This window comes from Pteropus medius, unplaced genomic scaffold (genome assembly GCF_902729225.1).
Source record: "Pteropus medius unplaced genomic scaffold, Ma_sr-lr_union100, whole genome shotgun sequence".
NCBI lineage: Eukaryota > Metazoa > Chordata > Mammalia > Chiroptera > Pteropodidae > Pteropus > Pteropus medius.
The window spans coordinates 19,220,625-19,246,371 of NW_024340692.1; the positions used below are offsets into that span (position 1 = coordinate 19,220,625).

The 25,747-nt window shown below is 34.3% G+C and overlaps 1 protein-coding gene across 1 annotated transcript in view; it reads right to left on the reverse strand.

The window, feature by feature from the left end:
* ALDH1A1 (aldehyde dehydrogenase 1 family member A1) overlaps positions 1-25,747 on the reverse strand; it is a 52,188-nt gene that overhangs the window by 21,121 nt on the left and 5,320 nt on the right. Inside the window, exons 2-7 of the mRNA XM_039841825.1 lie at positions 17,685-17,789; positions 9,994-10,134; positions 7,734-7,863; positions 6,085-6,146; positions 4,442-4,570; positions 2,990-3,103 (exon numbers count right to left, since the gene is read on the reverse strand). Of these exons, the coding sequence (XP_039697759.1) occupies positions 2,990-3,103; positions 4,442-4,570; positions 6,085-6,146; positions 7,734-7,863; positions 9,994-10,134; positions 17,685-17,789 (681 nt within the window). The remainder of the gene's footprint in view (positions 1-2,989; positions 3,104-4,441; positions 4,571-6,084; positions 6,147-7,733; positions 7,864-9,993; positions 10,135-17,684; positions 17,790-25,747) is intronic.

Consider the following 25,747-nt stretch of genomic DNA (forward strand, 5'->3'; position numbering starts at 1 on the left):
GGATTGTTTTATAACTGTTATTTTTTATTAAAGTCTTAATGCACTAAAATGATCTTTGCATTTTTTAAAGAAAGATAATTTATTTTTATTCTCTGGATTTCTTTTCCTATTTGGCACCTCGGATTTAAAAAAAAAAAGTTTCTATCCAATTGAACAAAAGTAGATGTTTGCTGAATATATGTTTAAATTGTATGTGTTTACCAAACTGACTGCTATTGTGCATTACAGAGTAGAACATTAATTAATCTGCTAATGTTTTTATCTTATTTAAAGATTTTATGGGACTAAATCAAACTCTTATGGTTAATAAAAAATAAACTAGAAGTATACTTGCAGTGGGGAAATCCTGTCTGAAATTTCTCCTGTATCCCATTTTCTTTCCACAACATATTTCTTACGACCACTTTAAAAAATTGAGTTTTAAGGGCAATTAAGAATTTTCTATTTGCTAGATATTATTTCTTACTTGTCTTTTTCCCTTTGAATTCTCCAAATTCTTTCTACATTTCTTTTCTTTTCTATTTCCTTTTCCTTTTCTTAGAAAGATTTATTGGAGAAATTAATAAAGTAGATAATTTTTGTCATGGGGAAAAAAGTAAGATCAGAGGCATTTTTTTTAAAAAGCTACAGATGTCAAAAGAACTAGTATGAAGAATGGTTAGAATTATGAATGACTAGAAAAGTTATACTTTTGCTTAGTGACGGTTCAAGTAGCAAATAACAGGTTTGCTTGAGTTTTTCCCAAAGTCTAGCTAAAACCAAACAAGGAAACATCAAGTTTTGTCCTATAATTTTATTCCCTTGATTGGAAAAAAGTAAAGGTTTATCGCTTTTCCCAAAGAGGTCTGCAATGAAGAAAAGAAAGGAACTATTAAGATTATGGTAAACAGTATATGCCCACATTGTGCAGGATATAATAAGTTACAACACTTATTACAGTATCTAACCGACATTGTGCAGGATATAATAAGTTACAACACTTTCATGAGCATCTGCTACTTCTGCAAATGCCCATGAAAGTGTTGTAACTTATTATATCCTGCACAATGTGGGTTAGATATTGTTTTAAATGAATCTCATGGGACATAAAATTCATACCTTGCCAGAAGCACTTTTAGAACGGGGTTCATTGCTACAATGACCAGAAGAAATGTAGTTTGCTTCTTTATGACATTTGGCAAGTCCTTACTAACTGCCAAGTAACAAAACTGAAGCTAAAAGAGAACTCAGAAAGATTGATTTTTCTGTGAGGCTTATAAAATTATCTTAGTCACTCTTAATTTTTTAACACTTATTTAGAAGTATTAGTGTACTAGTTTCTGAAGATAACAATGAATAAGGATAATTAACTTTTAGAATACACACTGCTTACGAGGGTAGAGTCAGAATTTGAACCTAGATGCTTCCTAGTCCTCTAATCTGAAGGTTTCTTTGTTGGTAGGTAAAATGCCTCCAGAATGCTTTAGGGGCTCAGGGATGAGCCAAGAATAACAGGAAGTGATACTGGAGATGGGATCAGGGAACAGTATAGCCTGTGGCCCAGATGAACTGAAGAAATGAGTAGGCATGAGATCTAGAGCTGGTAATGTACATGAAGTCCCTGTTGGGGAAGGTCTAGAATACTAGGCTGAGGAATTTGTGTCTTCTGGTCTTTACCTAATCTGCTATGATTTCAACCTGTGACTTCACCATTTTTAATTTATTGCCATGTCTTGAACATTCTCAATAGTTTTGTCCACAGACTCCTGAGTCAGGATTGGCTTTCTCCCAGCTCGATTAGGGGTTTGCACAATGCAAACATTTTTTTCTCCCTATATATGAAAAAACAATAAAAAGTATACACTCATTTACCTAGTTTAAAAAGATAAAAATAAAATTTGTTTTTCCATTATTTTAGTTCTCTATGTAAATTTCTTTTTTTTAATTGGAGTGGCTAATTAGGAGTATAAAGTAATCCACTTAGTCTTTCCTCACTATCTAGAATGTTCTTCTTGCTTCTCAATCTCTGGGGAGTTTGAAAAGTAACCATTCTTCAAAACCCAGAGCAAGTTCTAGCACCCATTTCGACATCATTATTCCCTCCTGTGAACTCCCAGCACTTCGTACACATCTCAGTATCTTATCACATCCTGCTTTGTTTCTTATTTGTGTCAGCAGCTTTACAAGAAAGGGTTATTCTCACTCTTCATCCTCTGTACTATATACCTGTAAGAGGCATGCATTATATTTTGCCTTATATATCTAACAATGTCATATAATCTAAAAAAATGACTCAAGAGGTATTTTTTGTTTTTGTTTTGTTTTTGCTTAGTACAGTATGATTTCATCACTTGCTTTTGTTTGCAATAAAAAATCATTTCAATAGGTAGGAATCCATTCTCCCAAATTCTGCCTTCCAGACTGCTCCCCTTTTCTCTTCCTTATGCCTGTCCTCACAATGCCCATGGCTGAGGCCCTGTTCTTTAACCTTCTAGGAAGCTCAGCTAGAGCCAGAGAGGCAGAAAAGTTAGGCAGGACCAGCAGTAACATCCAAGGAAGATGAACGGATAACTTCTTTTCAGAACGTTCAGGGAAGAGAGAGCCCCAAATAAGGAGCTGCTGACGGTGAGGCTCTGCTATTTAAGTTTTATAATCTACAGGTTAAAATTACATTCATTCACGCAAATCGTTATAGCCTAATTTATATTTTCTATCATAAACTGTACTAATCATATGACAAGTTCTAATTGGTCATATTTCTCATTAGGGAAAGTAATAAACACACTGAAAACAATTTACATCAGTCATTCTGAGTTGGTAATAGGTATTTCATTTCATCTCAATTACATCTGCTTATATTCTATAAACATGCTTGAACTAGGACGAGGAACTAATCATTAAAAAAAACTTTTGTTTTAAGAACATGTCAGCTTAAAAACAGTTACATAAACCATGCTTCTGACAGCTGGAAATGCAGACATTCTTCACTACCAGCCTGAGTAAATGTTACCTCTGTAGATCCTGTGAAGGCCACTTTGTCTATGTCCATGTGAGAAGAAATGGCTGCCCCTGCAGTAGGCCCATAGCCAGGCACGATATTCACTACTCCAGGAGGAAATCCTGCCTAAAAGACACAAAGTAAAAAAGTTATGACAGAATGGAGAATTTATTTCTATTAAAAAAAGAAGGGAGTATGGGATCAAAGCTGTCGCTTTTGCTAACCTTATGAGTTGCTCTACCAAAAAAATTCATTATCATCATCATCATCATCATCATCATCATCATCATCATCAAATTTCATTGGTTAGCTCACGTAAAATGACCTCAAGGGTTGCACTGTTGAGGGACCATTTCTCCTCAGGAAAGTCCACACGTGACTTTTGTGGATCAATGCTCCAATGATGGCTTTCTCAAATTTTTTAATAGTAACTCAGAACGATAGTATGCATAAAAGCATTTAGTAAATTCTCACACAGAAAGACAGCAATGTGCTTCTTATCCCATCAGCAAAAATAAGAAGCTAAAGAGACTCCACATTTTAGTTTCTACCTGTTGACAGTTAAAGGTATACTAACTGGGTTGCAAATTCCCATTGGTATGATTTAATAAAAGGTTAATCATTCATTCATGGTTAAGCTTCACTGATTGATTTCTTTCCTAGTTAAAGAGTTATCAGGTAGGAAACTGTGACAATTGATGTAGGCACATTAAAATTTCATGTTATTTGCATCAAAATGCCTCATTTTGACATCTCTTTTTTTTCCCAGTGACTAAAGCTTGTTTTTAAAGTTTTTTTTTCAATATTTAATTTTTAACTTTAATTTGGTAAAGTATTGGCAAGATATGAAGAAAGAAGGACAATAAATTATTTACAAGAAAAACGATGTTAACATAATCTGGATAGCTGATGAAATTAAATTTCATGTGCTCTTTTGCTAGTTTTTGAGCATAAAGGTAAAATGCAGAGGAAACCATAACATAAGAGAATATTGACATATCCCTTCATGGGTAGATGTGCTTAAAAATAATGTGGCTCAATAGTACAACCAAGCATACTGGCACAGAGGCCTCCAATCTTTGAATAGAGTAGCTGAAGCAAATTTTCAGAACCTTCCAGTCATTAGTGGCAGTTATAAAACAACTTACGTTCCAACATTTGAAAGAAAGCTATCAATTTTAACATGAATTTGCATTTGTGAGAATTGGAGTAAAAAAACAAAGAAGTGATGGTAAGGTGAATGTTTAACATGAAGCCTTTGAGTCTGGCTTCCTGTCTCCATTTGGGCAGAAGTTCTTTTGGGTTGTCTACCAGAGATTCCAGCTGGCAGCCATACTAAATGTGTCTGCACCACTGGACTGAAACCATTGGCAGATAATGTAGTTTACAATAGCACCAAATGAGGTCTTCCTATTATAAATCAGGACTCCTGCATTTGGTGCATTTTTTGATTTAGAAACTTACCTCTTTTATTAAAGATGCCATATGAAGAGCAGTGAGAGGAGTTTGCTCTGCTGGTTTGACCACCACTGTGTTTCCGGTGCTAAGGGCAGGCCCTATCTTCCAAATGAACATCACCAACGGGAAATTCCACTAGAAAGCAGTAGATAACAATAGAGTCTTTGTATTGTCAAAAGCCACATTCACTAACCTAAATTCTACATTATACACTCCTTGTAGGTGTTAAATAATAATTGTAGTAGTTTTCTTTAATTATCTGGTATATGCTAAAACATCTTATAAATGCTAAGAAGATCCAAATAAACTAGATACAGGAGAGGAGCAGAGTGAGCCACTGCATTTTATCAAGCACTGTTATTTTGAGCTCTTTTTCTATCGAGAGAAAAAAAATCACTGCATGGTTTGAAAATCAAGCCTTATTATTTAACATACATATATTATCTTGTAACTGTTTAAAAAGTGTGATTATTCCTCCCTTTGTATATATCATCTCATTACTATTTACCCAATAAAAGTATTTAGTAGTATTTATTTCTAAGACAAATACCTTGCTAAAGACAAAGAAGTCTAGGGTCTGAAGGCTGAGAGCTTGGTTCAAATCTCAGCTCAACCACAGACCAGCTATGTGGACTCAGATAAGTTACATGCTTTCTGTGAATGATGCCATCATTTGCGAATGCTAATATAAGTCTTCTGTTCCTCAGAAGTTTGTCCTGAGGATTCATGGAAAAAGTGGGCCAAATGCTTAACATAGTGACTGGTTCATCATAGACATGCAGTAAGTATTAATTATTATTAATATTCAAAATTGTGTAGTTTTTATGGATTTTATTAATATTTTTGAATTAATGAGAAATTTCATTCAAAATATTGATATGTATACACTTTAATCTTGTTGAAACAGAAGATAAGTCATTGCCACTTCCTCATCTAAGAATTTGGAACACATTATCATCTTTTTATTTGGTCTTTTTGAATATTTCAGTTAAATTGAAATTGTTTAAATAGTTTCTATTTGTTAAGCCAAAAAGAAAATCTTCATGATTCTGCTTAAAATACTACCTTCTTTAAGAGGAATTTGAAGTATCAAAGTCTGTTATCTAAAGTGAGAATCTATTCCATCAGTACTCCAATAGTTCCTTCCATTTGAATTAAAACATCTCATTCAAGATTTGAAACTCTGGTTGCTACTATTCTCCATGATGAGAAGTCCCAGCGAGGAGATAAAAATGTTGGAGCATGGTAGACCATACTATATTTCACTAAAATGGTGACCCGCAGCAGATGTGCCAGCAATGACCACTTTTCTATAAAATGACCACTTTTCTGTAAAGTATGAGACTTAAAAAGAGTATATGATACAGCATTTTAAAAACAAACAATAGAGTAAAAGGTCGAGAATTGTTGATGCTGTAATATTAAAACATACTCAAGAGATATGCTGGGATATAGGTAGTTTTCTGGACTAATTCATATCCAAGGAGTTCAGTCACAGGGAGACCCAAGTTCAACAGTTGCTGCATTTGCTCCTCATTTAGCAAATATCTAAGCATCGTTTGTGCTGAAGAAAGCTTCATTACCAAGTGAAATAGAATTAGAACTCATTTGCTTTCTAACATTAAAAATTATACAAGAGAACAACTTACAGGAATGATTTGGCCACATACGCCAATAGGCTCATGTCTTGTATAACAAAAAAAATCTCCATCTGGAAAATAAAATACACAATTATTTATAGATAAATGGACTTTATATTCATGGAATATGGTGGTTTGGTGCTGATGTGGGAGGAAGGTATAAACAACTTAAAAAAAACACATCTCCAACTATTTACAAAATAAAAAATTGAGCCCTAGAATAGTAATCTGAAATGAGAGGAACCATAGAAGTGAATTAAATCAAAGCAGATATACAGAATTGGAAAAGATTGAAAGATATTTAATTCTACCACTTATCATATAGGGGGGTTGTTTTCAAAATCATTCTTATTCTCAAAGTTTCCTTTCTTTTATAAGAAAGGAAGTAAAAGATGTGTGGCTAAGAAAAGAATAGCTAGAATTTTGTTTCTAGCAGCTCTAAGTTCTACCAGTAATAATATAATTCTTAAGCAATATAATTTAACAATAATAAAATTTTAAAATAATAGAATTTAAAAATATCTGCTTATGACCAATAAATCTTTCCTGTTCTAAACATTCTTTTTTTTGCCTACTATACAATAAACGCAAACTTTCTTTAACTCATGAAAAAATTTCCAGAAGTAAAAGACATTTCTTTTCCATCTGGCTTTGATTGATTCATACGCCTCAAAGTTTGATGTGGTTATCCTAAGGGTTACATTGTTCTTTGTGCTCTGTTCTGTTCTAGTTTCCACAAAAGCTTTTAGCTATCATAGCAAGAAGGCTCCTTATCAAGATCTATTTCTACTTTAAATGCCTTCTCCCATTTTGTCAAAGGGTAAAGTAAGACTTTATAAAATAGCCACATTTCTTGGTATCACCATGGTCTCATTCTCTCCTTTTACCTTCCTCACTATCACTTCTAATCTAATGGATACTCTAATGACACCGGAAATGTCCATCAGGGCTAGTCCTGGAGAGTGTTGTTTAACTATAGTCATTAAGTTTATATGAGTTAAATTCTACCTATAATGTTTTCCAAAACGACACTTTTTAAATATTTCTATGCCATTTTGTGCATACATTACTAAAATACTGAAACAAATACTGACATATTCACTCATACAAACTCTTAGATTGTGCTATAAACACAGTCTCTTCTTTGAAGCTACTTGAAACAAATCAAGGTGAATTGGTTTGTTTTATTAATCTGCTGTAACTATTCTGAGTTAGACCAGGCACAGATTTCATAACTGACTCACGCTGAATCATGCAAAGAGATTAGAATAATTACAATTTAGAAAAGGTATAAATGCCACTATTGGAATAAAACCCAAGCAAATAACTTCAGAGGCCAGCTTTGAAAAGTTTGGGCCATGAAAGAGAAAATGGCCTTAAGTCAGTAATTTAGGCATAAGAATGTTTTTACTTTAATATTTTCCAAAATACCTACAGTGTTAATCTTCTGCATGATTATATTGAAACATTCTTAAAAGCCAGCTGATGAATCATAGTCAAACTTCCAGGTTCAGAACTGCATTGTCTCAAAGTCAAGTAGAAAATAATGTTGCCTTATTTGGCTGACATCTTTAAAATGGAAAGTTTGGAATTATTCAGCTCTACAGTAATCTCCTCACTGCTCTCCACACCACTGGTTGTTTCTTAAAGCTACTTACCCATAGGTACAGTGCGGCCTTGAATCTTATCAGCCCATCCTGCACAGTAGCGTAATGTTTTAATGCAGCCTCCTAAATCCCTCATATACGCAATGGGAAATAGTTTTCCACCATTCATGGACTCCATGGTCTGAAAAAGATGTTAAACTTCAAACTTAAACTTCTGTCAATTTTTAGATTAAAAATATGTAGTTAATATTTTGAACTGTTATGTGCTGGAGAATTTTAAAACTAGAGATTTTGTAAGTCATCTTGTCTAACCTTTTCTTTTTGATAAAGAGACTAAAAAAAAGTTAAAATGACTTGCTTTGATTTGCTTACGGTCACACAGCAAGCTCCAAGTAGAGAGGCTAGTCAGATTCTGGCTTCTAACCCTAGTGCTTCTTCTGACTCATTCTGAATGTCCTCTAGCAAACCAACTTTCTAGAAATTAGTCACAATTTGATACATGCATAGCTAGTGAGAGTGACATCTACTCTCCTTAGTCCATTCAGAGTTTCAACAAGATTTCACTTGTTTAATACAACTGTGGGTGACAATTTAGTGTTAGTGACTATTAATAATGCCTGACTATTTTTTGTTTTTTCATTTCATCTCCATATAACCAATCAATTTTCACACACACACTTAAGTGACCCCTGGACCTTTCATCCATGAGTTTCTTCAGCATAATTTTTAATTGTGAAACTCTCAGTTTTGCTACTATGATCATAATTATTGTTTGAGTAGTCAGGCTGTAAAGTTCAACCTTCTCTGGTCTAGTACCCTAACCATTATAGAATGATCTCTCTCTTGTCTTTCTTAAGCAGAACTTTAATGAGCTCTTTGAGACTTAATGGTCTCCTGAGGCAGGAATGCACAGGTGAGAAATTATTAAAGCTGTTCCTCATCTGTTATACAATGTTCTCTCTGGGCATTATACTGTATGACATGTCAAAATTTAATCACGCATGGTTTTTGCATGTCTGCTCTTTTTTCTTCCTTAGGATCTCATGATGACAGAGGCAGTCAACACTCTGTAATCCATAGATGAGATAAATAAGAGAAATCAAGTTTTGTCAAATTCTACTTTCTTCCTACAGGACATTTTGGTAATGTAGTTTTAATGTATATTGTTTCTATTCCATAGTTTTATATACTTTGAATTATGTTGAATCTCTGAGAAATTAATGAACTATAATTACTAATATTGATTTTTTTAAAATGTAGGCCTCTTTGTTACTTCCAGTTTAAGATTCTAAAAGTAATAAAAATTTACTCTGAAATCTGATCTTGGTATTGGTTTGTGTGAAACTGGTTTCACTGTACTGTCCAATTGAGAAGAAAACAACCTTTCTCATTCATTTTATGTGCTGACTCATCTATCTGCTAAAATGTTTTTTTTTTAAAGGAGTATATGCAAAAACACAATTTTCATAAACACATGAATGATAGGATTTTTTCTTTATTCCTCACTCTTTTCAACAAAATAAAAATTTAATCAAGACCATTGTAAACATATTCATTTCAGGAAGGGAAAAAGTGGCCATTTATTAAGTGTCTTGCAGGGCTAGATTAAGGAGAAATAATATTTATTTTAGATAAACATTCTAGGCATCTTTAACAAAGTGTATGAGATTTTCCACTTGTAGAGGTCAGTGGTCAAGTAAATTAGGGAAACCCGGTATACTATTCTAGGATATTCTTACTGCGTACTACTGTGTTAGATGCTCAGAGAAATTCTAGAGTGAAGGAAAGAAATTCGTTTAATTTGGCTTAACTGGGGATTTGCCAAAGTTTAGATTGTAGATCTATTTTTGGAGTAGAAATTAACAGGATGTAGTTCTATAGTGTAGCGGTTAATGTGTCTGCTTTACTCATAGACGGTCCTGGGCTCACGCCCCAGTGGAGCCACGGTCTATGGTCTACAGCCATGCCACCGTGAACAAGCCCAATATCTGATCTCGGAAGCTAAGCAGGGTCAGGCCTGGTTAGTACTTGGATAGGAGACCACCTAGGAAGACCAGGTGCTGTAGTCATAAATAATAATAATAAATAATAATAATAATAATAAAAAGAAATGAAAACAATTCAGAACCAGAGTACAGATTACTATCTAAGAATAAATTCAATGATAATGTTCTTATACCAGAGCTGGTAGATGAAGTCTCTGATTCTTTCATAGAGAGCACATAGTGATTCCTAAAATCAAAACTTGCCAATCTGTACATTCAATGATTTCTAGAGATCCCATTGCCTGCCTGGTTTGGTTAATACTCACTGCCAGCAGCAGACGATCTCTTTCAACTAAATCAGCCAACTTATACAGTAGCCGTCCCCTCTCTGAAGCATCCATAGTACGCCATGGAGAGCCAATCTGAAAAGCCTGTCGTGCAGCCTTCACTGCTTTGTTGATATCCTCCTGCAAGGTGAAGGCAATTCAATTCAGTAGGCGAAACATTAGCAAATCCACTGTTAATAACCCTATAAAATAGACTAAAAGTTCTCATAAGCAGGCACTGTGTGTTCATTAGCCCAAAGTAGCACATTGTGTCAACTCAAGTACTGTACATTGGAATTCCACCCACTGCCTAATCCTTAGAATGATGATGAATTCCCCACACATAGCACGTTTGATTCTCTAGAATATAAATATTATAATATTTTAATAGTTGCTGTCATTTTAGTGCTTACCATATGTCAAATAAAGTTATAATTGATATATATATATATATATATATATACGTGTGTGTGTGTGTGTGTGTGTGTGTGTGTATATATATATATATATATATATATATATATATATATATAGTCATTTCATTCTCAATAATTTTATCAAATGTGTTCCTCATTTTACAGACAAAGAAACTGAAACAGAGAATTTGCCCAAGGTCATTAGCTGAAAGTGGCCAAACTGAGTTTTAAATGGAGCCAGTTTGATTGTAGAACCTTTGCTCTTCACCCTCCATTGCAGTGCTTTACTGACTGGGTTTCCAGAGTTCTAGAGAAAGCTCAAAATTCAAAATAGTGAATGTCTTCTTTAATCTCTGGTGACTCTATGTCCTGTATGCTCTCATGAAGAACCTATTGAAGGGTGAATAAAAACTTTGTTTTGTGTTGAAGAATAAACATTATAAACATGTTGCTCATTCCTTTTGTGCAGAGGGAAAAAGGCATAGAGGTGACAACTGGTATAGAGAAGGGTCTGTATGTGACGACCTCTCACTTTCCAACTGGGTACAGAGATCTGTTTCAGTCCCTAAGTAAAGCAGTCAGTTTCTCCTTATTAACAAGGTGTTATTTAACATTAGTTTACTTCAAGTAAAAGTCAAATAATGGAATCATTCCACATTCCGTTTAGCCTCCTTGTCTTCATTCATGTTGCTTTTACTCACATACTTTTTTTCTAAACTAGGTTTAATCCTCCTGTTCTTTTCTAGTCCACTTCAGTTTCATACTTTTCCATGGCCACTCCATTTCCTATGGATCCCTATTCAGACATCTTCTGAGCTTCTAAGAATTTATCTACTATAAAAATCACCACCTCTGTCATTAATTACACTTCATGTGTTTCTTCCCGCCAAATCAAATCATTGCAAACATCTTAAAGGCATAGATAGTTCTAGTGTTTTTTGTATATAAGACTGGCCACTACATGGAGCTACATAAGCTCCAAAATTCATGGCTACATCTTAGGCTATTAGGTTGAAAATTTTTGCAGGAGACATAATTTCCTTTGAGAATCTGAGGGGGAAATTATCCTACAATTTTTTTTTTAAGTTGCCTACAATTAAACTTAACCCCATTCAAGAATGACAGCTCCCTGTTAAGAGGCATGGACTTCAAATTAATATCCCCTACCTTAGGTTACATTCAATTAAGAAGTCCCAAACTTATAAGTTTGCAAATTAAAATGCCAACAAATAAACTATTTTTACAGCATTTATCACCATGTTAAGATTCTCTGGGGTGAGAGAAAATTTTTAGAAGTATAATCTGGTCTGATTAAGTGATAATATTTACATTACAATTAAACATTCTTTCACTGTGATACATCACACAGTTGTATATCTCACTGTCAAACTTGAGAGAATGATGAGTATATATAATAAAGTACTTGCATTATTACTTGCCCTTCCTGAGAAATGTATGTACAGTCATATTTTGGGCATTCAGTTAATCTCATTGATTGCTTATATTTGAAATTGTTTAATATCATATAGTCTAACCTTTTCTAAGTTATATTTGGAGAGCACTTTTAGAAAAAAAAGCAAACCACAAGAATCTGAAATTGCCAGCATGATATGTAGATACCACAGCTTGTAAAATATATACTGTCTTGTGTTTAAACAAGTCTGTGTGACACGGCTTTCATTTGGATCCCTCTGCTCAGTGTTCTACCATTGGCCTTAGCTAAATATGGTTTATCATAGGCATTCTGGCCTCTCAAAGGGATATGGAAAAACTGGCTTCAAGACAAATAACTCTGCCATATAGAAAATTACTCCTGGAGAATGTTGCTATAAATAAAGATGTTCTTGTGATTATGTCCTTTGAATCATGCTTCTACTTTCCTCACATCTTATATTTTATCTTTCAGGCACAGAAATAGAGTAATAGTAGCTAATATATAGCTTTAGAGCAAAACAACCCAGATTTGAATTCTGGTTTCTCATTTATTAGCTATGTAAGCTTGAGGCATCCATCCATCCATCCATCCATCCATCCATCCCACCCACATCCATCCATCCATCCACCTACCCATCCAAAGATTTGCTAAACTATTCTGTAGCATTTTTATCAAGCTGCTAATGATAAAATACTGATGTATGGTGACTGCCTTTTTGAAAATTCCAATAGAACGGGAGAGATATAGGACAAAATAATTATATCAATATATTATTATTAAACATAAAAAGTATTCTGAAGTAAAATATATTGTGATGTGACTTCTCTAAGCTTCAGTTTTCTTATCTTTAAAATTGGGATGAGTTACCTCACAGAGTTGTGTTGAAGATTAAATAAAGTAACACTTGACACACGTTTCTATGTGACAGACGTTATATTAAGAGTTCATTAAATGGTGGCAATTACTATTGTAGTTGCAGCATTTCTAGAGTATTTTAATCCCTCCTTTCAGTTTTCATGGCCCTGTATTAATTTAGGCCATTATTATCTCATATTGTTGCCAGCCTTCTCAAGTCCATTCTCTTCTCTCCCTAAACTGTCTCGCATATTGTTACCAAGCTAATCTTTTGCAAATACCTTTATTTTACCACTTTCCCTTTCAAATAATTGCCTACAGACCTAAATCCAAACTCATCTTTCTGATTTTCAAGGCCCAGCGTTTTGGGGTCTCAACTCATTTATTCAAACTTACGTTCACATTTTTGTAGTCTATCTGGCCCAACTCAGCTTTGTTTTTGTAACTCTCCTTGTCTAGACCATTCTACAGACATACCCCAACTACTTTCAAAATCCTACATATTCTTTAAGATCCAGCTGAAATATTACAATCTACCTAAACCCTTGCCAGATTAATTTGGCTCAATAATAGCTACTAGTTAAGGGCCTATTGAGCTCCAGGTACTAAGCTAAACCCTTCATAAGCTTGCAGTTACGACTGCAGTGAAGCATCATGAACATTGTTTTACAGAACATGAAATTCAGCACAAAATCCATCAGTTAAAATTTCATCCCACGTCTGACTGCAAAATGCAGTTTTATAGCTCTGCAACACTATGCTGATGATGATCTCCTTTGCAATGAACATTTATTGCTATCTGTATTATAAACTATGATATTTCTTACTGTTCAGGGCCTACCATAGGCAGTTAACAAATATTTAATAATTTAGTTACCTATCTTATAAATTCAACATGTTACATTGATTTTATGTAAGGGTGCTCCTTATACAAATAATTTACTTTTATTGGCATTTAAATAATAAATCATATTTTAATTGATTTCATTATATAACAAAATTTTTATATTAATCAAAACTATTAGGCACAAGCATTTCTTTTTTAATTCCAGGACTAGCATTTCTTGCATTTTTATTCTGGGATTAGTATTTCCAAGGTCATAATTTTAGAATTAACCAGAACACATTATATAGTACACTGTCAGATTTGCTACCATCTATAACACTTTTGCTTCGTAGAGATTAAGATGTTCCTTTTTTGAAGTAAGAGACCAAAGCTGACTGTTTAAAGATAATTCAAATGACCATGAAATATCAAATGCCTTGTGAGCAAGTTAAGGAGAGACTGAACTCTTCTATCTCTTCCAGACTGTGCAATTTCTATATTAAATTCATTCAGATTTGGAGAAAATAGTTATTAGACCAGTTTTAGTTTTACACCTGTCCTAGGCCTTTACTTTAATGGACGTTTACTTTTATCCCAGACAATTATTTGCTATGTCATGCTTTAGTATTCAAAGTGGTTTTCAGGATTAGTCAATATAAGCTAAAAAAGCCACTGAAGTGTAAAGAAAACAGTTCCCACCCACATCTGTACTTTGCTTTGTAACCTCCATTTGTTCTTGCCTCTCCTCCTTTCTTTATATTACCATTGAAGGGAAGTATATAGCCCATTGTTAGCTTCATTCTACTCATCAATTAAATCCTTAAAACTTCTTGGCTCATTATCTAAAGAGTCAGTTTCAGAATATTAGGTTTACTATGACTATGTAATTTACTAGATTTGTACCTTTCATTAAGCGATGTTAGAAGTTACCATACTTTTTCCCTGGCAAAAGTGAGAACAGCAATAATTATTTTTTTAATATGTTAGTAGGTCATTCCAAAAAGGAACATGATGAAAAAGTGCTGGATGTAAAGAAAATATTTGCCAACAGTGAACAGTTTATACCATAAACAATTTAACTTGAGTGATCAATGATCCAGCAACTCGATTAGCATTGTGACCTGATTTGAAGCTTTGCTGGATGCTAATGAGTATTCCTGATCTATATTTGCACAGATTTTATGCTCTTCTCTGAGTAGGAATAATTGTCAAGTAACACAGAGCAAGTAAATGACAAATATTTCTAAAGCTCAGGTACGATCATCAGCTCACCCTCACTATATTTGAGCGAGAAAGTAAATCCCACCCAAGATGCCAAGACCTCAGATTGCCTGATAGGATTCCTAGTGGAACTCCAGGGCGTGTTTGTTTTGCTGATGAAACTAAACCCAGAAGCCAGTGGCAAAGTGAGATAGATGTCCAAGGAAGGCCCTAGAGCAAAAGCATAAAGAATTTTTTTCTTCTCTTAATCGCAAATTGTAAACAGCTCTTCAGCCTCCCTCCTGAGTGGAGTTTGTGCCTCTGAATAGAAAGAGTTGGCAGCTGTCAGAGGCTGCTCAGCTCTGTCCTCACCTTGACCTTTATTGCTTTTCCCACCTCCACAGGTTTGACAGAATCACTCAAGCAACTAGATGAACATTTGAGGTAACATAGTGCTGTGTAGCTCTCTAGAATCCTCTGATAAAAACTACTTCTCTTTGCTGAATGGGAAGAAAAAATTTTTCTCTTATTTCTGGGAATGACTCACAAGACACAGACTTCTGAGTCTCCTGGAGCACATTGCCAGGGTTTGTCAGTGTTTCTCTCCCCGAGTTTGGTCTTATAACATTTCTCGTAGGTGCAAAGTGATTATTACAGCACCATTTCCAGTCATCAGTTTTCTTACCTGTCAGTGTCCATGCCCTTTATTAAAAGCTAACACCTGAGAAGAGATACAACTTATGGTTTAACATCTTAATTTGGTGGTTATCAAAGCATATTTCTCTACTCCCACCCCCAACCAGCAACATCAACATCACCTAGAAAATTGTCAGAAATGCAAATTCTCAGGCTCCAATCTAGAATTATTGAACCAAACTCTAGAGATGGATGGGACTCAGTAATCTTTGTTTTAAGATGCCTTCCAGGAAGTTCTGATGCATGCAAATTTTCTAGAATCATTGCCTTATTCAATAGTCAATTTAGTCCCAAATTCCTAAGATAAGGTGGCATACAGAAATTCAAAGCTTTCCATAGGAGATGTTTGTTTACCCATTACCTATACTGTGTTAGATACTGAGGGCATAAGGTGAGATGTAGTGTTGATCTCTACAAGAGGCATATTGTCTCAGACAAATTAACCAATAGCTATAGAACACAAGGGTTAGAATACAGGCAGATACAAGGTTCTATAATGACACAGAAAAAAGTAATTCTACCTGGGAAAGATAGAGAAGGTGTTAAAGAAATGTAAAACCCTATAATGATTGAAGGTTTGTTATATGCTCAGCACTGTTAAAACACTTTATGTATTTTTTAATTTAATTTACCCTAAGTTGTTCCCTATCTCCTCATTTTACAGAAAAAGGAACAGAAGCTCAAAGAAGGTAAATGCAAATGTGGGACTTCTTTTGTCTTACTACAGATGATGATTTAAACTAGGTCCTAAGGATTGCACCACAGCTGTGCCACAGAGACAGTGACCAGCACGTAGATGATATTGACCACAGTGAAGCTGGAACTCTTACATTGATGAGATGGTCTGGGATGAGGCTAGAAACAAGGGTGTTTCCCAGAGGCAGTGAGAAGCCCTTGAAGCTATGGATGAACTCTGATATATACAGAAAGTGAAATCTGAAAGCAGGTGACATGTGTCTCATTCCTTTCTGCTTCTACTTCTCAAGTTGTTGACCCCTCTGGCTAAACTCTATACTCTTGCCCCTCAGGTTATGGGTCTTCTTTCTTCTGATAATACAGCAGCCTGAATTCAGTGCTTTCCCTAAATCTCAAAGAGCCCCTCAGGTCTATTACTATCTTGAACTAGGTCTCCAAGTCTAATACCTTGAGATTAGTGGTCTCATTGATTGATGTGAAGGTAATGAAAAAATAGAAATTGAACAGAAACATGTGAGTGCTACAATGAACTGAACAGTGTCATGAATGGTTTTATTAGTGGGTTATTCTGACTTCATCTCCCAGTAGTCTTTTCAGGCAGCAGAAATTTTTATCTCTTTATATCTTCCATGACAAAGATTTAAAACTTGATAACATCTGGACAACTAAAGACTAGAGTCATTTCACATTAGATTGTGAAACATATATACCTTTTAAAGTATGTGTTCAAATAAAAATTCTGAAGGCCTTTACTCTCCAGACTTCCTAGGCTATTAAATATTACTCCATCTTACTTTTATAATAATTACAAGGTGGAGCAGTAGTCTTGCCAGTCACAGGCTCTGGGGTCAAAAGATAGCATTTGAACGCTGATTTTATTATTTATTAACAATGTTACCTTGAGTAAATTGCTCAACCTTTCTATTCTGCTATTACATCATCATTTGTAAAAGTGGCTATAAATAATACCTTCTCTATAGGGGTTGCTTTGTGTATTAAATTAAAATAACATTTAGAGTTTAAAAAAAATCACTAAATAAAAGTTTTTTTTGTTGCTATTAGTATTACTAGTCAGAGAGCAACAGCACTTTTAATTTGTGATTCAATTTAATTCGTTTTAAAATTCAATTTTAAAGATACTAATAAATATTAATTCAATGATTTTTAATGAAATAACTTGGCAATATATTGTTCTAAAAGTCAATCTTACGTTGTTTTCTTAAGTTCCATTTTACAACTTAAAAAGAACAATTTTATATGAATAAAGGATTTCGTTGCTTTTAAAAGCTATGATCAATTATTTCATATTCAGCCTCTTGGTACAATAAATCTAGCCACTATTTTAATTGAAAAACAAGCAAAAAATAATAATATTTAAAAAAATCACTAGAACACCCAGAAACATAGGCTCATCATCATTATACGACTTTATGTACCAAGAAAGTTTCCCCAGATGGCCCCAGAAAACACATTTTTATGACATGTGTACTTGAACCTGAAGTGGGGTTTGGGAGCTTAGAATGGTGAGAAACAAGGAAACTTGGCATAAAATAGAACTAGTGCTCACCTTATCTCCTTCTTCAACCTCACAGAGTTTCTCCTCAGTTGCAGGATTAAAAACAGGAAATTTCTTGCCACTCGCTGAATTATGCCATTCATTGTTTATGAAGATCTGTAGAAAGGGAGAGAAGTAGATAAAAAGGGCATTTAAATATGCAGCAAATTTGGAGAAAAAATTTTTTTTTATAAACTTTAACTAAAGTATCACAGAATACCTAAGTGAAGCCAGTGTTACAATCTTACCTCCCTCAGGTACCCCCACCCGCCCAACACACAAAGGTTATTTTGGCTGTTTAAGACATATTACATGCACATACACACACACACTTAAATAAAAAATAATTTTAAAATACTAAGGTATGAGTTCATTTTGACACTGGAAAATATAGACTGGAGAAAACAATTTAGAAAAAGATGCTTTTATCTGAAATAATCATGAACTTGAGGCAAGAGCAGAGTCTTTGGTGGGCTTGATCTTTATAAACTATTGTCTTTAATTTCCACTTCAGATGATGAGCATGCTATTTTAGGCTACCAGTGCTTTAGTATCATAAATGACTATTTTATGATCCTTTATTTACTGTTTTAAAGGTGGTTTGGGGAAGGTGGTTAATCAAAGTTTGCCTAGAAAAAATTGGCTAGTGTCATTTTCAAATTGACTTTTTAAAGTTTCATTCTCCCTTTTAAAAGATTATCTAAAATGTTTTTCCACAGGTGAAATCAGGTACTAGAATACTTAGCGATATCTATGAGAAAAAGACACACATCTAAAGAAACAGACGGGTCTAGAAAATGTGGAATCATGTTCTGTGTACACAATAAAAGAATTAAAATATTGTAAATTTACAGCCCTGAATTTGCATTTCATAATGGTGCCTACTACAGTTTTGATATCTCATTTACCTTTTACTAGAGTAAAAATATTTAATGACGCTCAATTAAGAAGTATTCCTTTTGTGATGTCCTGTGTCACACACAAGTTAGGATTTCCTCTTTATCCTTTCATCCTATTATTTTTTATTTATTCTTATTCATTATTGAAATATAAAAAGTCACAAGTACAGTATTGAATGTTATGTAATACAACATTCTGTTAGATTTATTTTTACATAAACTAGCTTAATTTTAAATCACAGGTGAGCAGTATATGTAATTTTAAATGAAGAGTGACATATGCACTGTATTTATAATACGTATTTTAATTCAGACCCTTCTCCTTGTTTTTTAAAGAAGTTATTAATAGTGCAACTCTGAGGGAAAATATATTCAAATACTGTCCTCCAAGTTCAAATCAGTTGCTATACTAAATACAGATCATTTAGCTATTAAAGATTCTTCAGTGACAGCCATCATAATTATGTTGTTAGTTTAATTACATTATGTATATTTGAATAAAAGCGGTCTTTTAAATTAACCTGAGTTGCACTAAGTTAACAATTCTATTATAGTGTTCATAATATAGCCAAAAAACTTGTCAAATTAATAAAATGAATATTAATTACCATGTCATCATTAACTGCTTAAGTATAATTAATTCTATATTCTGTGATTTACAAGATTATTTAGACAGTCTATTCTCAAAAATTTTTCCATGGTCACCTAAACTTCTATTGTAAAATTTGTCACTTTTTATAAAAGTCATTTTTCAATTTCTGCCTTTTCTCCTAGGCTGTAAGCTCTATAAGAACTGTGTGGCTGGATTTCTGGTTTATCCTCAATGTTCAACACAATCCCAGCCCTCAAGGGATTTTTAACCTCAGTATTCTTGAATATATAACTTAAAGCTGAATCAAAGAACCTACAACCCAGTAGCTACACATGACTAAGACGTATAATACTCTGCACATGGGTACATTATGACATTCGTGATTTGCTAAAAAACAAGGGGAAGCAGAAGCCTCCTTATTTGTCTGTTTATACCAATACAATTACTCATATGACAAAACACCATCAACTTATGTATTTGGAGGAATTCAAAAGAATTGAAATGCTAGCCTAGAATTGACAGGAAAATGATGTGAACATGAATAAAGGGGGCGGAGTGCAAAGCACTTTAGATAAAGAGACTAGGTATCTTCGTAGAAGTATCAAGAAAATCCTTGTTTCTCCGGTAGGGAAATGGAATACAGATGAGGACCATAAATTCTTATTATCCTTCATGAAGAAAATGTTGGTATCTTAGCTTCATTTAAAGAAATATGAATTTAGATTAAAATACTGACTTCCCCAAAGTCTCTTAGAGTGAATCAGCATTCTAGCAATTAGAAACACATTTTATAGAATCCTATAGTTTACTCGTAAAGAATATTTTCTTTTGCATCTCTAATGCTTACCTCTTTGTATTTTTTCTATTTAAGGGGTGGTTGGGAAACACTTTAATCGATGTGTCTCAAACTCGGCTTACTGTCATCTCTAGCTTTCTGCTCTTAATTCAAAATAAAGTTCTCATGCATATTCACTCTGTCTCACACACACATGCACACACACACATGCACACTTTTCCTCTACTGTTATTTACACACACAATCCTTAATCATTCTTTTGTATGACTTTGTTCTATACTATCATAAAAAACCTCTCTTTATCTATGAGTTTGTTTCTGTTTTGTTTGTTTTGTTTGTTCATTTATTTTGTTCTTTAGATTTCATGCTAATAGATACAGAGAAGCAACTAATGGTTGCCAGATATGAGGGGAGGTGAAGGGCTGGGTGAAAAAGTTAAAGGGATTAAGAAGTACAAATTGGCAGTTACAAAATAGTCATGGGAATGTAAAGTACAGCGTAGGTAATATAGTCAATAATATTGTAATAACTATGTACAGTGCCAGATGGGTACTAGACTAACTGGGGGTATCGCTTTATAAATTATATAAATGTCTAACCACTTTGCTGTATACCTGAAATTAATATCAAATAATATTAAATGTCAGTAATTGACAAAAAAGAGAAATGAACAAAAAGAACCTCTCTTTGTTCTCTCTACCCCATGCCTGCCTAATCGAAATTTAATTTTCACCCTGTTATAATTTTCCTAAGCCATCCCAGTTCAGATTTTGTCTCTACCTCAGTACACTTAGGTGGTTCTCCATTCACAAACTCCTTAGCATGATAATAAGGCAGCTTGTGATTTGGCTCTTCCAACTTTTTGTCCTATTATTTCCTCAGTTTACCTTTGTTTTAGCCTCATTCTACTGTCTCAAGCACCATGTCCTTTTGCTCCACATCTTTTACTTATGGTGTTCCTCAGACTGGTTTCTCTATTTACTTCAAACTCTCACTGAAAATGTCATCAATGCATGAGGATTTCTCTAGTTGGTCTAATTGGATTTAAATTCATTTTTTCTTTTCTAACTTAGTAGTTAGTATCCTACTATTAAATTACTTATTACGTTCTGTTTTGCAGTAAAGTTAGAGTCTACGTATCAGCTCACCAAATTCCAAACAAAAAACTAAAGACATCATGGTACCTGCCCTAGATTTTTTAGCCAGCCTTGCAAAACTCTCATCAGATTCATTCACACATTTCTAATTCTTTCTTTCCTCTGCCCTAAAGATAGTATTACCTATTTAGACTTTATATTTTTAAACTAAGAGAGCACAATTCTCACCCTGTCAGAGATATACCCAGAATTCTACCTTCCAGTGCAGAGCATCACTGCCCTGTTGGGCTCCGGAACTGCCTATAGAGCCAGCAGCCCTCTCAGTGCTGATTGTACTGTTTGATACATTGTACTCCTTGCATTGTTGTTAAATAATATTCCCTGTACTATAATTGTGTGATCAAAGTCAGCCTTTTTGTTCTGCCGGCCTGGGCTAAACTAGGACTTGATAAATGCTTAATCATACATTACCTATTGTTTTCACCTCCCAACTCCACTTGGTCCATCACTGAGCCAGCCAACCATTGAAAGTCCAGTTGCCCTCACCAATCAGAAAACAAATGACATGTTTATAATCTTGTTTTTCTTAGCAACCCACCTCTTTAATCACCAGCTTCTTGCAACTTTTGTCTTTATGAACCCTACACTATGCCCTCCATTTTGGAACGTATTCTCAGTTCACACTGAGGACTACGTTTCCTGGTTTGTAAATCATTATCTGAACAAACTCTTTAAATTTCTTTAAAAAGATATCTCAAGCAATAAAATGAAGCCGGTTTGTGGTGGATCTTGGTCCCCAGAGTGAGAAGTTTGGATTCTATTCTGGATATAATAAGTAAGTGACAGAATCAAATGAATGTTTTTAGAAATAGTGATTTCAATGTCCCCCAAATGGATTTAAAGTAGTGCAACCAGAGTCCAGATATTAGTCAAAATCATTTTAATATTCCAGGCATGAGGTCATAAGGACTTAGAGCACAGTGACATAGCAATACAGTTTGCAATTTATGAATTACATACATTCTTCCCAAACAAGGGCCAGTTAGCATGAAAACAGAACTTGGCACAAATAATGACATGATTGAGGTTACTATAAAGATCAGAAATTACATCATCCTTTTCCTTCCCCTGAACTATGGAGAATTTCTTGGTAGAAATTACCTTAATTGCTTTTTTTTTCTGTTTTAATTTCATTGGCTTTACTTTTGACATTAGCTTCCATCTAACTGTGAGGCCAAATGTCTTTGAATAAAAATCCTTCCTGTGGTTATATAAAATGGTTATAGTAGGTCCCCCCTTATCCGCAGAAGATACTTTCCAAGACCCCCCAGTGAGTGCCTGAAACTGCAAAGAGTAGCAAACCTACACATGCCATGGTTTTTCCTCTATGTGATAAAGTTGAATTTATAAATTAAGCATAGTAAACCAGCAATAACAACTAAACATAAAATAGAATAACTGTAACAATATACTGTAACGAAAGTTATATAAATATGGTGTTATTAAATAAGAGTTACTTGAACACAAGCACTATAATACCCTGACAATCAATCTGATAACCCAACCAGCTACTCAGTGACTAATGGTGGGGGGCAGTATATACAGTGTGGAGACTCTGGACAAAGGGATGATTCACATCCTGAGTGGGACAGAGTGAGATGGTGCACAATTTCATCGCACTATTCAGAATGGCACATAATATAAAACTTATAAATTGTTTATTTCCGGAATTTTCCATTTAATATTTTTGGACTGTGGTCGACCATGGGTAACTGAAACCATGGAAAGCAAAGCGGGGAACTATTGTATATGGAGAAGTGTAGGCTAATGAATGTTTATTATAATATACTAACTATGACACTCATTTTATCATTTCCCTCCCTTTGCTCATTTTCCACTTGCTGTTTGCCTTTAGTAAATTTAGAGGAAAAGGGATCAGGCTATAAAGGTCAGATTGCCTGATGGGTTTTATTTAAGGGAAACCACTGAGGGATGCTGAAAAGAGGACAGGACTTATTTTAAGACAAAGCTGATTGTGTGGTGATCCTGCTTTCGTTTGGGCGGTCTTTTTAGCCCCCTTCTGACTGAAGCAATATTTTGTTTGCTTTTGACTTGGAAGCAATTGAATAGCTGGATGGCTGCAAGGTGCAGTGCCTTAACAAGATAAACCCAGCTTCAATTTTCAGTTCTATTTATTCAGTGATATAAATTTGGCCAGGCTTCTAATCTTGGGTTTCAGTTCACCTGTGTATAAATTGGGAATAATAATGTCTACCTTGGAAAATGACTTCCAGAATTAAGTGAAGTAATTTGTGGAAAGTGCCCTGGTGCTTATTAGCTACTTGGTCCAGGCTCTTTTTAACTCTCTCCTTCCCAAGATGACTCCTAGAATTCTGAAAGTATTCAGTTCCCAATGTATGTGGAATGAATTCTTGCATTGCTTGTCCCAGTTCAAAACTGCTTTCATTTGTGCTCTCATTTGGGGTTCATAATTATTCACTGGAAAAGAACTAGGAAATATGTTTTTAGTGTCACATTTTAAAGCTGAGGTAACTGAGCTCAGAGAGCTTAAGTGACTTGTTTAAGGTCATAAATCTTAAGACACAAAGACAAAATGAATTGGATTCTGAATTTTCTCATTTCAGATATGATACTTTTCCACATGATTCTGTTTTTTTCCACCTAAATACTAAAAACACTGGTATTCGAATCTCACTGTATTGTCTCTAACAAGTGCTTTCACACCTATTAATTTGTATCATTCATTCCTTACTATGATTGAAAGAATTGAAAATTGAATGATGAGAGAAAAGGGATGATTTGGACACTGGATCCCCAAATAGGTGAACCAGTATGAAGTTACTCTAGAGTAGTTCTTCAATTTGAATGTGCAAGAGAATCACTTAGAGGTCTTGCTGAAATGCAGATTCTGATTCTGTAGGCCTGAGGTGAGGTATGAGATTCTGCATTTCTAACAGACTTCCAGGTTTTGCTGATGCTACTCAAATGTGGTTTGTTGACCAGAAACAATGTCTAAACCTTTTGGGGCAACCTCATAATTTTACCCACGGTGACTGCCATCTAGTCTCTTCAAGACCTGACTTCCCGTTTCTCCCCTGAAACTCGCTCACAATCAGCCAAGTCAGAAACACTTATCTTTCCCCTCAAAAGCATCTGAGTCCAACAGAAACCAGTTGGTAGCCAAAAATCAGCAATGGAACATAACTTTAATTTTGCTCCTGGGAGGTAAACATTCACTACGAATGCAACATTTTAGCTCATCTCTGAGGACTGCAGTCTTGGCAAATAGTTTTTTCATCTGGCACCTACATGGCTTCAAGAAATCTAATCAACAAAAATACTAAAATAAGTTATACATATCCTACTTGAGGGTATTATCTCCATTTTATAAGGACTCTCAGTACTACAAGTGTTCACATCATTTCTTTAAACTGGACCTTGCCTAATGAATTTGTTGTTAACTACTTGCCAGAATGAGAGGAATGGAAGAAAAAAACTCTTAGAGTATGAGAAACAACTCATTAGAAGATCAACCCAAAGTTAAAATCTATGGTGTTATAATACAGGTCAGCATAAAAAAAATGTCATGGGAATACAGATATTGATAAGATGATGATAGTTTTCTCAAAAGAGCAATTATTTGGCTTGAAAGGGTGGTGGTGGTGGTTGGGTTTTCATGATGCTATTATAATTGTAGCCAGATACATTACACATTTACCAGATATCAATGGCAACAGAGACAAAGCCAAGTAAAAAGAACGTGAGCAATAATTACTTCATAATTAAACATGTAATTAAAATCTACCAATAAACAAATTAGAAATGTATATATTTACATAAACTTTGATTTCATCGCAAAGATATATTTTGAGGTGTATGTGTGTGAGTGCATATGTGTGCATGTGTGTATTAAAAGCTCCCACAGAAGCATTGATTACAAGACATGTAAAGTGTTGCTAATATTTGATTTTTGATATTGTAATATCTCTACTCGATACCTTTATTGTAAAGTTGGTTTGTTAAAGGAAATTTGTAGAAATCTGCATGAATATCATAGATTTTAAAACAACCTGAACAACTACCTTCAACCCGAGGTCCCATTAATCTATTTTCACTGCTCTCTCGATACTTAGAAGTCAAAGGAATATAAATAACTACTTAATTGTGCTCTACATTTTGTATTTACTTTAAAAGGAAGAAGGCTTACATGCAAATATCATATTGTTGGGTCTTAATATAGTTAAATATTAAATATGTACAGAACTTTCTGATGCTTCTACATCTTGCCTCTTTGGGACAGGGTATATATGACATACAGAAATTGCTGACAAGTATTTTTGTCATCTGAGGGACATAGTAGAGGCATCATTCAAAACAGAAATGCTTTTCTTTTTCCCTGAGTTGAAAAAGCTGAAGAGATTTTTCGAACAAGAAAAAAGTGTATACTCATGTCACTGAAGTTAGACTATGATATAAAACAAATGAAGAAAATTTTCTCTCTCCTACTTTTGTTTGGGTCACTTTCTCATTTTGTTTTCATTCTGTTTACTGCAGTTAAATGTTTTTCTCCAATCTATTATTTCCTCCTTAATTTCCTTTTAGATTTTTTTACTTTCTCAACATTTTGCTTTGCTGCCTGAGGGTGTGGGTTGAAAGTAGTTGCCAAAAAT